Raw genomic sequence first — 15,479 nt, forward strand, 5'->3', positions numbered from 1 at the left:
TTCTTCCATCTTGAAGATGTGTGCCTCAATATTATTTTTCACATATAGCACCTTTCGTTTGTCTGTCTCTCCTGAAGCACGTGTAACCACTAATATTATATTCCTCTTCATCACTCTCATTTAGCCCTGACCCTGTAATTCCTACAATATCATAGTCCTAAGTCAATACTGTTGCCTCACGTTCATGCATTTTATTGCTAATGATTCTCATATTAAGGTTTAAACATGTTAAATGAGGAAAGTTACTTTTTATGTTTTCAGTTGAGTTTTCTATAGGTTGGGTTGACTGTTTTTTTGTATATTCCTCTTTTATCCCCATAATCCAGTTGCACACTTCCCTGAATAACCATATAAAGATGAAAGACGCCTCACGCCTGGACAAACTTGTTAAGAAGGCAGGCTCTATTGTAGGAGTAAATTTGGACAGTTTAACATCTGTGGCAGAGTGACGGGCATTAAGCAAACTCCTGTCAATCATGAAGAATCCACTGCATCCACTGAACAGTGTCATCTCCAAGCAGAGGAGTAGTTTCAGTGACAGACTTTTGTCACTGTCCTGCTCCACTAAAAGACTGAGGAGATCGTTCCTCCCCCACACTATGCGACTCATTAATTCCACCCAGGGGAGTAAATGCTAACATTACTCAAAGTTATTGTTTGCTTTTACCTGCATTTTTATTACTCTTTAATTTAATATTGTTTTTTGTATCTGTATAACTGCTGCTGGAGTATGTAAATTTCCCCTTGGGATTAATAAAGTATCTATCTATCTATCAATGAATCATATTCCTGCTCCTAGAGAATGTTTGTCCCTTGCTCCGTAACCTCTGTTAATGTTGTAAAAAGCTGCACGTTTAGAGGGTGAGAAATCAGGGAAAATACGAATGTGGTTGATGTAATCCATCTCGTCTGTAAAGGAAAAAATACGGTAAGAGGCATTCTAGTAGCTGAGAAAAGTAAAGCCTTCTTGGTCATACCTTGCTTTCATCCGTGCATTATGGTTGAATATTAAAATCTGCTCATGTAGTCTTTTTCCTGGTGCTGGAAGGATTTTGGAGAAAAATAATGATTTTGATTTGGTCTGCATCCTGCTCTCCTTAATTTGGACAGAAGTATTCACAATTTTTGGTTTTCACTGGTATAGACTGGTAAGTCTCTGGAGCTGTTTTTCAAGAGCATAAATCTTTGGGGTGAGCTTTGATATTTTCACAATGTTATCACATATCACATATGTAGTCCAACGTGTTAGGATCTTGAATAACAGTCCACAAATTTCAAGTATTGCAGGTGATGGGCTTGAGAACAATTTTTCTACTTTTCTTCTTTACACATTATTCATTAATCCTTTATGTTAGTATTCTTCTATAGAGTAAGGGTTTTAATATTGCTATTATTTGGATTCAGTAATACTGTGGAAAATTTACTCTGCTCTTCTACAGCTCTTTAAATAGTCTGCTAAAGCTACAATGCTACCTACCCTCAATCAACAGATAATCAGCTCTACATGGCCGCTAATCCACAGACAAAAAATCTTTGATATGCTCCTGAATTGACCTTAAGTAAGCAGCAGTACTTGCCAAAAAACAAACTAAAAACTCTACTAGTTACAAGTGAAAACAAATTCTACTCCAACTTACTCTGTCTTGCTACTTCCCGGCATACCTTCTTACACACCCCTTATTAATTTTAAATCTGGTGGTTTTATTTTCTGGACAGCAAAAGTTGAGCCATGAATCAAAGCACCCTAATATTGGTATAATATAATTGAGGAATAGTGATTATAATATTAATTTCAAAAATTGAGTAGGGGAGTAAAGAAATATACGTAACAAACACAATAATAGTAAACAACCCGTGTCATTCATGCTACTTGTAACTTCTGAAAATTGCTGAAAAATATGTCATATAATGAAATTAATGATAGGATTGTTTCTGGCCCTAGTCACATGAAATGTCTTGGTGGCTGAGGGGGATGGGGGGGGGGAACGCTGTCCCATTTGTAACTTTAGACAAGAATAATAAAAAGCAGGGACACTGAAGACAGATATCATTTTGAAATCAAACATAACTTCTGCATTTTATAAGCCATTTTACCTGTTTTATTTATTGCACTGGGGCCACGGGCTTGGGGCTTAGAAGCTCTAACCTGTTTTGGTCTGTGGCTACCGCCGGGGGCGCCTGGACAGCTCTGGAAACAAGATCTGCAGCACTTCTGCCACACCCGGAAGTGCTGCCTGAAGAGGAGCTGGATTCAAGAGCAGCATTTCCTGGAGCATTTCTAGGTGCACTATAAAATAGGCCACCTCACTCCATTCGGAGAGCAAGAGTCGGGTGGAAGAAGACGGAGTTTACGAGGAAAGGAGTAGAGGCGGAAATAGAAAGAGAAGAAAAGGACTGTGAGCCATTATTGTGGATCGGTGCACTGACTGTATTGTGTGAGCAGGTGCAGGAGGATTTAAAAGTGTGTGTTTTCAACATTCTGGCTGTCTCAGTGTCTGTCTGTGTTGGGGCTTCTTTCACAAGTGTTTGTTTAAATTAAGCTCAAAAAGGTGCTTTATACTTCTGCATATACTATAGGCCACTGTTGGTAGGTAAGCAATGCACTGTTAGTAAATACAAATGAATTAAACAATCTGTTTAAATGAAAAAATATCGACCACAACAGTACCTTAAAAAACCCTCTGCTTGCCTCCCACCTACAAGGCAGGCATTATTACCTACTGTTAGTATTTTTTGCTTGTTATTCAAATAAGATAAACAGCCTACTGGCTCAGCCCTATTCACAAGGAGCCTAATCTTGCAATTATTTCCCATTAAGATTACTAACAAACTAAGATCACATTAAAAAAAGCTATGTGGATTAATGACAACATATCTAACTTGTGTTTCTCTGCCCGTTCATTTTAAGATAGCTTAAGTATTTGCACTGTTTTAGCTTCCTATTACGTGGGTGATTTTCACAAGAAAAATCTTTTCACATTCTGTGTTGTAACTTTCTACAGATTCTGTAATCTTACTACAAGTGGTTTGTTTTAAAGGTACCAGTATGCAGAAAATGCATGATCTACTGAGTCCTGAGTGTATTTTCCTGTAAATATTAGCTGCTCATGTCAAACAATAATATCTACTGAGTAACAATATCAGCTTTAAAACATTTTTACTAAGGAATTGTTCTAAAAAACATATGCAGTTTATGCTAATCAATTTGGAATTAATACTTTCATGCAAAGGATATAAATTTGAATTAAAACTGGGTATAACATATGACTGAACATTAAGAAATGAAAAAAGAAAAGCTGTCTTACCCTTGGAAAAGAAACAGGTTAAGATGGTTGTACTTCTTAGTCAGAAAGTTGCCCAAAATGCGAGTAGGATATCCACAGCGGATTTGATAAGCTGATAGGGCGAAGTATATACATTTTACAAAATACCAAAGTTGTGCTACTGGATTCTGACTGAACATCCTGTAGTCAAATTAAGAAAATAAAAACCGAAATACATTTCTTTAGACTGAAGAACGATATAACACCTATTGACACTGTTCCAATAACAGCACAAATGTAATAATTTATCATTTAGCACACTCTTTACCTCATTTAGTGGACATAAGTTTGACTAGTTAATGTATAATATGAGTGGATTTCTCAAAAATTAAAAAGACATTTTTCTTTATTTATTAATTGGAACATCACAATGTAATCCTGAGCCCAAAATATTCATACACATTTTCAGGAAAGATGTAAATATGCTACAGCACATCATTAAGGAGCAGATTTGGACACACTTCTTTCTGTTGAATATATATATATATATATATATATATATATATATATATATATATATATATATATATATATATATATATACACTGTGTGCACAATTATTAGGCAAGTTGTATTTTTGAGGATTAATTTTAATATGGAACAAACACAGTGCTATCAGTCAATCCAAAATGTTAATAAACCTGAAACCTGAATGTTTCACAACGGAAATGTGAGTGTGAACATCATCAGGGGAATACATATGTGCACAATTATTAGGCAACTATTAGTGTGCAGATTTATTATGCAACTAAAGGAAAAATGAAAATTTTCCCATCTCACTTGTTTATTTTCATCTGTTATAGTGAGAATAATAAACAAACACCTCAAAATTTACAAATAAACATCTCTGACATTTCAAAAAAATCAATCAATCAATCAATGACCAATATAGCCACCCTTCTTTCCAATAACAGTCATAAGCCTTTCCATTCATGGAGTCTGTCAGTTTCTTGATCTGTTGACGATCAGCTTTTTGTGGAGCAGTGACTACAGCCTCCCAGACACTCTTCAGAGAGGTGTATTGTTTTTCTCCCCGTAAATCTAGCGTTTAAGAAGTGCCCACAAGTTCTCGATAGGGTTTAGGTCAGATGAGGAAGGGGCCATGTCATTATTCCTTCATCTTTAAGGCCTTTACTGGCTGGCCACGCAGTGAGAACTTCGATGCAAGTGATGGAGCATTGGCCTGCATAAAATCATGGTCTTCTTCCTGTATCACTGTTTGAAGAAAGTGTCTTGAAAAACTGGCAGTAGGTTTGGGAGTTGATTTTGAGTTCATCTTCAATGCAAAAGGTCCAACTAGCTCATCTTTAAAAATACCAGCTCATACCAGTACCCTACCTCCACGTTGGAGTGGAGCTCTGTGCCCATTACTGATCCACAGGTCCATCCATCTGGTCCATCAAGAGTCACTCTCATCTCATCGGTCCATAAAACCTTTGAAAAAAATCTGTCTTCAGATATTTCTTGGCCCAGTTTTGACGTTTCAACTAATGTTTCTTGTTCAGTGGTGGTTGGGTTTCAGCCCTCCTTACCTTGGCCATGTCTTTGAGCACTGAACACCTTGTACTTCTGGGCACTCCAGGTAGGTTGCAGCTCTGGAATATGAAAGTACTGGAGGATAATGGGTTCTTGGTAGCTTCACGTTTGATTCTTCTCAAATCTTTGGCAGCTAATTTGCGTCTTTTGTTCTCAACACGTTTCTTGCGACCCTGTTGACTATTTGCAACAAAATGTTTGATGGTTCTGTGATCACACACCAATATCTTAGCAATTCCAAAAGTGCTGCATCCCTCTGAAAGACTTTTACAATTTTGACTTTTCAGAGTCAGTTAAATCTTTTTTGGCCCATTTTGCCCGAGGAAAACTAGCTGCCTAATAATTCTGCACACCTTGATATAGGGTGTTGATCTCCTTAGGCCACACCCTCCCTCATTACACAAATACACATCACCTGGCGTGCTTAAATCCAATAAGCATTCAAGTTAATACAGCTTGGAGTTGGAATATACGCATTAAAAATGATGATATGGTCAAAATACTCACTTGCCTAATAATTGTGCACACAGTGTATATATACTGTATATATATATATATATATATATATATATATATATATATATATATATATATATATATATATATATATATATATATATATATATATAGTATGTTAATGTACTTATAAGGTACTCTAATCTAAATCAAGTGACTGTGCCTTTAAACAGGGTGTACCCAATATAATGGTGACATGGGCCCAGGAAGAAGTTTCTGTCACTATCTGAAATGATTCTTCATTGGCACACTGTGTCAAAAGCACAAAGCAGATCAAGGCAAGCTATTTATTCTAAAGAGATTATAGATATGAGGATCAAATACAGGTTAAACTGAGGAAGTATGATTTAGAAGTTCTTCTGCAATTGGGCCATGGAGTGTCCTTGTTGGGAAGTAGGATCTACAAATTATTAGGGGCTGTTCATCATTGCCTTTCAATCACTTCAAGTTTAATACAGTTAATCTCTTCTTAGCACTTTGACTCATCACTCACTCATTTATCGCTGCAAGAACATTTATGGGACTAAGGCTGTATTAACTGCATACAGAATATCTCTGTATAACTAGGTGAAGTTTGTCGTTGTGTTATGCAAATTATGGCATTGTCTGTGGTGATGTACTTTTTGCATTATATCTTTCACAGTTTTTTAAACTATATATGTACCTATTTCTTTCATTTTTTCATGCTGGAATCTTTATAATGTAGGTGAAGAGTAATATTGAGTCCAAAAGGCTTAATGTTGGACACTGTACCCTAAAATTGTGTCATACCCTGAAGAGATCAGATATGGGGTTGGTATACAAGAAACAGATGAAGTTGAAGTTTCATTAAGGGAGAGAGGAACAATTTCATAGTATCTGTGGAATTTTCAATTTGTCACATAATGTAAATAATGTTTTCAATTTTTTCTATGTATGTGATGGCAACAATAGCAGCTGCTGCTTGTCTACATACATTTTGATAACATAATAAGAGGATAATTAGAAAAACTGATTTACTTAATGACCAGTGATGTTTGAATAAATATGCAGTTACTGTAGCAAATTATTTCCTAAATTTAGGGAATATCCTAGCTTACGTTACAAACATAGACTTTCCAGACTGAGGTATTGTATTCATTTCTGAAGGTATCCTAGTAATGTTGTTTAAAATAACCACTCATATGCCAGAGATTACCATGTGAACATCCTTGAATAAGAAATAACAGGTTTATACTACTAATATTTCAAAAAACAATTGTTTACAGCAGGTGTATTATAGTAATCTTCAGGAATGTGCTTCTGTGTTGATTTTCCCTGGATGAAATAAGCTCTACAATAAATATAAGCCTTAACAAATGTCATCCTTTAACCTTTATGTGTGTCGGCATGTATTCAACGTGTCAATAAATCAAACCACAGACACTTCAACTTTACTGCCCTCACCACATCTAGCATGGAGTTTTCATGAACTCTCAGAACAGTTTCTTGTTAATTCCAATCATGGAGATCTGTGCTAAAGCAATCAGTGACAAAGACCTATTAAGAGCTAAACACATGGAAACGGAAGTGCACCCCATCTAATTAACTTTTAGAATTGAAATTTCAATGTTTAGTCAAGATGTTTTTGCCTGTTGTAGTGGAGGATCATCTGCTGACTGGTATAACAAGTATAGATTACATTTGTCTCTATTCTATGATGATCTTCAGTAAAATGAAGATCTGCTAAGAATGCATGAATTTAGCTTTTATATTTGATCAAGTGATTAAATAGCACCCTCCATGACCTTGCTCAGGACTAAGTCGATTAGAAAATGACTGTCTGAAGTGATTAAATATAAGGCATTACAACACAATTTATTATTATTTCAAGTCATTTTATCATTTAACATTTAAAGATTACTTTTGATTTTCTCATTCCACTCTTACCTCTCAGTCACAGCAGGCAAGATGAAAAACATCCAGAAGTGAATGCCAAAGACCAAGAAAACCTGGAAGACCAACTTTCCCAACACAGTCTTCCGCAGGTAAAGAGCACGGTCAATCACCATTGTGCTGAACTGGATTAAAAGCATTACCAGGAAAGCCTCTGGTACTTGGTCCTCAGACAGTGTGGAGGCAATATCAGCTGCAGCAGAATGTTTCTGAAAGGATTACAACAAATATGTGTTATCTTTGTTTTTTTTTTTTTACATTAGCTTATTTTAAAAAGGTGAAATGGTTCATTTACACAAAAAGACAGTGCATGCACTTCATAAGAATGATATCACTGGAAAAAAATCTCATTGGTTTTAAAATGACACACATATTATTCCATGAAAACAAAATTCATCACAGAGAGTATTTCCTGCAACATTTAATACCCTCCCTGACTTAAAATAAAAAAAAACAAACCCCAGTTTCATTGCCTCTGATATTGTAATTCCCAATAGTAAGACATCACCAAGGAAGGTAAAGCACAGCCCATAGCAATTATCAGAGTCTACTTACACTCTGTGCTACTGCCATCACTGTATGAAGCAGAAATTGCAAGCCTTACAGGAGGAATGGTGTTTGCTGTTAGGCATAATGCAACAATTTAAATGCAAGTCATTCAGAATACTGATAGTCATTTCATGATTATAACTATAGCCTTCTTCTTCTTTTGGCTGCTCCCGTTAGGGGTTGCCACAGTGGATCATCTTCTTGCATATCTTTCTGTCCTCTGCATCTTGTTCTGTTACACCCATCACCTGCATGTCCTCTCTCACCACATCCATAAACCTTCGCTTAGGCCTTCCTCTTTTCCTCTTCCCTGGCAGCTCTATCCTTAGTATCCTTCTCCCAATATACCCAGCATCTCTTCTCTGCACATGTCCAAACCAATGCAATCTCGCCTCTCTGACTTTGTCTCCCAACAATCCAACTTGAGTTGACCCTCTAATGTACTCAATTTCTTATCCTATCCATCTTCATCACACCCAATGTAAATCTTAGCATCTTTAAATCCGTTACATTCAACTCTATCTCTTGCTTTCTGGTCAGTCCCACCGTCTCCAACTCATATAATATAGCTGGTCTCACTACCGTCCTGTAGACCTTCCCTTTCACTCTTGCTGATACCCGTCTGTCACAAATTACTCCCGACGCTCTTCTCCACCCATTCCAGCCTGCCTGCACTCTCTTTTTCACCTTTCTTCCACAATCCCCATTACTCTGTACTGTTGATCCCAAGTATTTAAACTCATCCACCTTCGTCAACTCTACTCCCTGTATCCTCACCATTCCACTGACCTCCTTCTCATTTACACACATGTATTCTGTCTTGTTCCTACTGACCTTCATTCCTCTTTTCTAGAGCATATCTCCACCTCTCCAGGGTCTCCTCAACCTGCTTCCTACTATCACTACAGATCACAATGTCACCAGCAAACATCATAGTCCACGGGGATTCCTGTCTAATCTTGTCTGTCAACCTGTCCATCACCGTTGCAAATAAGAAAGGGCTCAGAGCCGATTCCTGATGTAATCCCACCTCCAACCTGAATGCATCCATCACTCCTACCGCAGACCTCACCACTGTCACACTTCCCTTGTACATTTCCTGTAGAACTCTTAGGTACTTCTCTGCCACTCCCGACTTCCTCATACAATACCACAGTGCCTCTCGCGGCACCCTGTCATATGCTTTCTCCAGGTCCACAAAGACGCTCTCCAACTCCTTCTGGCTTTCTCTAAACTTCTCCATCAACATCCTCAGAGCAAACATTGCATCTGCAGTGTTCTTTCTTGGCATGAAACCATACTGCTGCTCACTAATCATCACCTCACTTCTTAACCTAGCTTCCACTACTCTTTCCCATAACTTCATGCTGTGGCTCATCAATTTTATTCCCCTGAAGTTACTGCAGTCCTGCACATCCCCTTACTCTTAAATATCGGCACCAGTACACTTCTTCTCCACTCTACAGGCATCCACTCACTTTCCAAGATTCCATTAAACAATCTGGTTAAAAACTCCACTGCCATCTCTCCTAGACACCTCCATGCTTCCATAGGTATATCACCTGGACCAATGGCCTTTCCATTTTTCATCCTCTTCATAGCTGTCCTTACTTCCTCCTTGCTAATCCGTTGCACTTCCTGATTCACTATCTCCACATCATCCAACCTCTTCTCTCTCTCATTCTCTTCATTCATCAGCCTCTCAAAGTACTCTTTCCATCTGCTCAACACACTCTCCTCGCTTGTGAGTACGTTTCCATCTTTATCCTTTATCACCCTAACCTGCTGCACATCTTTACCCGCTGGATCCCTCTGTCTAGCCAATCGGTACAGGTCTTTTTCTCCCTCCTTAGTGTCCAACCTCTCATACAACTCATCATATGCCTTTTTTTTAGCCTTCGCCACCTCTCTCTACACCTTGCGACTTATCTCCTTGTACTCTTGTCTACTTTCTGCATCTTTCTGACTATCCCACTTCTTCTTTGCCATCCTCTTCCTCTGTATACTCTCCTGTATTTCCTCATTCCACCACCAGGTTTCCTTTTCCTCTTTCCAAGCACCCTTCTTGCTGTCACCCTTAATACATCTGCTGTAGTTTCCCAGCTGTTTGGTAACTCTTAACTGCCACCCAGTGCCTGTCTCACTTCCTCCTAAACTCAACCTTGCAGTGTTCCTTTTTCAACTTCCACCATTTGATCCTTGGCTCTGCCCTCACTCTCTTCCTCTTCTTGATCTCCAACGTCATCCTACAGACCACCATCCTATGCTGCTTAACTACACTTTCCCCTGCCACCACTTTGCAGTCTTCAATCTCCTTCAGATCAACTCTTCTGCATAGGATGTAATCTACCTGTGTGCATCTTCCTCCACTCTTGTACGTAACCCTATGTTCCTCCCTCTTCTTAAAATACGTATTCACCACAGCCATGTCCATCCTTTTGGCAAAAATCCACTATCCTCTGACCTTTTTCATTCCTCTCCTTGACACCATACCTACCCATCACCTCCTCGTCTCCACTGTTCCCTTTACTAACATGCCCATTGAAATCCGCTCCTTCCCCACTTTCTGTCCCTTGGGTACACTGTTCATCATTTCATCCAACTCACTCCAAAAATCTTCTCTCTCACCCATTGCACACCCAACTTGCGGTGCATATGCACTAACAACATTCATCATCACACCTCCAATTTCCAGCTTCATAATCACTACTCTGCCTGACACTCTTTTTCACCTCCAAAACACTCTTGACCGTTCCTTCAGAGTAACTCCTAATCCATTTCTCCTCCCATCCACACCATGATAGAACAATTTGAATCCACCTCCAATCCACCTGGCCTTACTCCCCTTCCATTTAGTCTCTTGCACGTACAATATATCAACCTTCCGTCTCTCCATCATATCTGTTAACTCTCTCCCCTTACCAATCATACTGCCAACATTCAAAGTTCCTACCCTCAGTTCCACTCTCTTTACTTTCCTCCTTTCCTCATGCCTCGTCTCCCCCCTCTTCTTCTTTGGCCAACAGTATCCCAATTCCACCAGTACCCTGTTGGCTAACAGTACTGGAGGCAGTTGTTGTTAACCCGGGGTTCAACCGATCTGATATGGAAATTTGTATTGTTGTCCGTATATTGATTTGGCAAAAGTTTACACCGGATGTCCTTCCTGATGTAACCCTCCCCATTTATCCGGGCTTGGGACCAGCACGAAGAAACACACTGATTTGTGCATCCCCTTTGGCTGGGTTATTATAACTATAGCCTACACATAATAAATGTGTTAGTAAATAAGAAAGAAAGGCTGTTGCTGTTTACTCATCCTAGCTTTACTAATGTTATTTACTTTTGACCTATGAATTGTCAAACTGTCAATAAATGTTTCAAGTAAGTAAACTAAAAAAGGAAAGAATCTTGAAAATAGCACAAGATGTGCAAACAAGAACATAGAGAAACTTTGCACCATCACATCTTTTGTGTAACAAGTAGAAAGTATTCTTTAAAAGTATTAATACAGCACCTTAAGTCTACATTATGATTATAAATGCACTGGACATGTGCTTAACAAACTACTAATACAAGATTTCTAGAGAGAAAAAAAATGCTGGACAGATACTTAAAGACAGAGGAATCATTCTGTACAGATTGTTAGGAATTTTATTCTTTGAGATACTGCAGAGCATGGTGTATAGAATGCCTTTTGTTTCTATTGGTTAGCATGCCGTATTCACATTATGCATTTCATTGGTACATCTGTGTTGTTTTTTTAGTGTGCAAAGCATATTCAGCCTCACTCTTTTTCTATTGTACTGAAACTCACCGAGAACAATTTAAAGCATATTTGATAAATAATGTATTCTCTTATTGTATATTTAAAAAAAAAATCAAACTAGAAGGGAAACAATCAGACACATTTCCAAAACTGATGACAAATATGCAACATTGCCCACCACAGAGCTCTACAAAATTAAAAAAAAAATTCAGTTTGTTTACCACAAACGAAACAAAACAACTATTAGTTAAGTCACATCATTCTTATTACAATCATGGAGTAAAAAGTAACATATTTAAGGAATACTATATTAGATGCTTAATAGATCAAAATATAACAAAAATAAGGTTCTAACTGGAGAGCTCCCTGATAAAATAAAAATACCATAAGCTCCAGCTATCACGTAACGTACCTTGAGATATAGGGTATCATTAAATACTTCCTAAGTAAGAAAGCTGTAAGCCTACATAGCTATTAAGCAAAAATTTATTAAAAATGAACTTTGCTCCTAAAGGATCAGTGAAGCAATAGAAAATTACCATCTAACTAAAACACTACCATCAGCCATGAAAATTTTCCTTTTTGCATGTGTTAAAAAAATTGCATAATTTGAAGTATTAAACTTGATATGTTACAGGCAAACATCCACTAAATCTTTAACATATATTCAGTGTAATGCAGTATACATCAAATCAGCAACAGACAACAGAGTGTTGAGAGCAGAAAACAAGTGACACCATATTATGCAAATTTGGATTTGGACACAGTATTTGTGAGTGAATTAAATAATTATACTGCAGCCCAAATGCTTTAGTTTGTGCAGACAGCACTGGCCTTTGTCACTAATTTTATTTCCTATTGAGCTACTTGCCACTGTCATACACGTGCGATTGGGAGGCAGCTCAAGGGCCTGAATAATGGTAGTTCCACGCAGACCAGGGGGTGGCGAGGTGCACTGACTTTCTCTCTCAATCCTCTCCAAACCATTAACGGGAAATTCCACACGATTCCGGGGCCAAAGACAACGTCACTTCCTGTCTCTGCCTTTAAAGCTGTCATCTTTACAGCATTAAATCAGTTCTGTTTTGGACTCTAGCTGGTGAACCACTCACAACAAATTGCCGATTTGCAGCCAGGGCATAATATACGGGTGGCTATCCCAAACCTTTTTTGATGGTTCGTTCTTTTGACACCACCTATTTCCACTACTTGAACTGAATGACCAATACTTGTCCAAGCAAATGACATGACCACATACAACACTCAAAAATAGGACCACAAAATATCTTTATTAGGAAAAATTTAATCAGTGTAAGATATTCAGAAACTGAAAAAGACATGCCAGTCACTATACAAATGCTGCTCAGGATGCAACTAGGTAGGTTCTTGCAAATAGATGACCATAAAATAACTCATAAGTTATGAGTGCTAATGCTTTAAAATGACTGAAAAGCAGAGTTGTCAAAGACAACTGCAGTCACTGTTTTTTATAGCAGCATTTTCTGCTAATGTGCCTTAATACTTTGGTGATCTATCAAAATAGCATATTGGACAACCAAACACATTTATGGATGTTTAATGAGAATTAAAAGGTAGGTGTTAAGATACTTACTCCAAATGCCCAAAAACCAAAGACAATAATGACAAAATCCACTACATCTGTTAGAAACATGAGGGCATAGACATCTGTGGCGGCTCTGTATTTGGTGTGCAAGATGTCATTGAAGAAACCAATGACTGGCTTGTAAATATTCTGAATTCTTCAACAGCAGAGAAAGTATGAGGTAGAAAGAGAAAAAAAAAAACAAACTTAGATATTGTACAGAACTTATGTTTTTCTAGGGCTCTTTTATAGGAAAAAAGCCTAGGGGAATTTTTAATTGATACTAGAGATCTAAAAAAAATATGTAAATAACTAACAGTGTTAACATCACCAGCTTCAATTTCTTTCCTATGGCACGTAGCTTTCTGCTCGCTGCATCTTTGCGTTTTTCTTTAACTTTCATCTTTGGTTTCGCGCCTTCATTCACTATGGATACTTCTAAATAAAAGTAACCAAAAAGTACAAAATTAATTTTATAGGTGAAATACTAAGATAAAACCCCATTGGATTACATGAATTAACTTTTATTTTACAAATAATTATCCATATGCCTATGAGAAAATATTATTGCCATCTGCACATGCTAAAAGTAAAGGAAAGTGAGAAGACTCAACAGTGGGGAAACTAAGAACATTTGTGATTTGTTTACCATCAGATGACCGCTTGTTCTTGCGGAATCGTAACAAGTTCTCTTGCTTCTCTCCTTTTCCAATGGGCTCTTCTAATGTGTGTTCAACTATATCTTCTTGCTTCTTATCTGATTCCACATCTTCCACTGGCTTAGCAGCTGCAGCCTCACATATTTCTGCTTCTTCATCTGGTTTTTTCACAACCTTCTTCAGACAGCTTTCTTCGGTATCTTCACTTTTTTCCACTGCCATTTTCTTTTTCTCTGCCATACCTTCATCCTGGTCCCATAGACCATATCTCTATAACACATGGAAAGCATGAAATGAGTACAAAGAGACAAAAAGTTATTGTGCAAAAATGTTCAAAATGTGGTTAATTAAGTTTGCAGGATAGAAATGGGCAGCTTTACTTTACATGTAATGCAGGACTGGTACATATCTAAATTTGGAATTAATGGGAAATTTAAAACTCCATAGTGGAATACTAATAAGGAGTTAAAAAGGAAACTGCACAGGATAAAACAGATTTATAAGGCATGTAAGTCTAATAACTCCAAAGTGAATCCTAGGGCATATGAGACCATGAGGGCAACCATTAAGAAGGATATTAGAGAGAATAAAACACAGATGGAGAAGAATACAGCAGATACAGCAAAAGACGACCCTAAGAGATTCTTTCAGTATTTTAGTAGTAAAAGAACAGTCAAGGAAGAGGTGAAGTGCATCAGAAATAGTAAAGGGAAATTAAAAGATACAGAAATAGCGGACGCTCTGAACTTGCATTTTTCTGAGGTCTTCACAAGTAAGAAAGTGGATAACATCCCAGAAGTAAACGGGAATACTAAGGAGGTACTAAAGGATTTGGAAATTGTGGAAGGAGAAGTACTGCTCAGATTAAATAGGCTGAAATCAAACAAATCACCAGAACCAGATAACATTTACTCTCAAGTTTTTAAGGAGGCTAGCAAGTACATATATAAAACCTTGACACATATTTTTAGGAAGTCACTGCATGCTGGTGAGATTCCAAAGGACTGGAAAATGGCAATTATTATCCTGTTGGGCAGATCCAAGCAACTATAGGCCAGTAAGCATAACATGCATCCCAAGAAAATTAATGGATTGAATTAAGGATAATATTGAGCTGCACATGGCAGGTATAGTATTTTTTCTGAACAGTCAGCATGGGTTCAGAAGAGGGAGGTCATGTTTTACTAAAATGCTGGAATTCTATGAGAAGGCAACAAAAGGACATGATTAAAGTGGAGCATATAATATTATTTATTGTGACTTTCAGAAAGCATTTGATAAGGTACCACGTGAGAGGTTGGGCATCAAACTAAAAGAAGTTGGAGCTCAGGGTGATGTTTTTAAATGGGTGCAGAACTGGTTCAGACACAGGAAGCACAGGGTGATGGTGCGAGGAACCTTATCAGAATTGGCCGATGTTGAGAGTGCTAGGACCACTGCTATTTTTAGTATGTATAAATGATTTAGATAGGAATATAAGTAACAAGCTGGTTAAGTTTGCAGATTGCCATTATAGGTGGATTGGCAGATAATTTGGAATCTATTAAATAATTACAGAAGGACTTGGGCAACATACAGACTCGGACAGATGAAATTTAATGTCAGTAAAT

At 37.6% G+C, this 15,479-nt stretch overlaps 1 protein-coding gene across 6 annotated transcripts in view; it reads right to left on the minus strand.

Moving 5' to 3' along the window:
- The window catches only part of piezo1 (piezo-type mechanosensitive ion channel component 1), a 376,673-nt gene that overhangs the window by 25,371 nt on the left and 335,823 nt on the right, over positions 1-15,479 (minus strand). For all 6 annotated transcript variants that reach the window (XM_039763263.1, XM_039763264.1, XM_039763265.1 and 3 more), the window contains 5 exons: positions 13,860-14,139; positions 13,528-13,648; positions 13,220-13,367; positions 7,284-7,498; positions 3,306-3,464 (listed from right to left, as the gene is read on the minus strand). In XM_039763263.1, the coding sequence (XP_039619197.1) occupies positions 3,306-3,464; positions 7,284-7,498; positions 13,220-13,367; positions 13,528-13,648; positions 13,860-14,139 (923 nt within the window). The remainder of the gene's footprint in view (positions 1-3,305; positions 3,465-7,283; positions 7,499-13,219; positions 13,368-13,527; positions 13,649-13,859; positions 14,140-15,479) is intronic.

Source organism: Polypterus senegalus, chromosome 9 (assembly GCF_016835505.1).
Source record: "Polypterus senegalus isolate Bchr_013 chromosome 9, ASM1683550v1, whole genome shotgun sequence".
Taxonomy (NCBI): Eukaryota; Metazoa; Chordata; class Cladistia; order Polypteriformes; family Polypteridae; genus Polypterus; species Polypterus senegalus.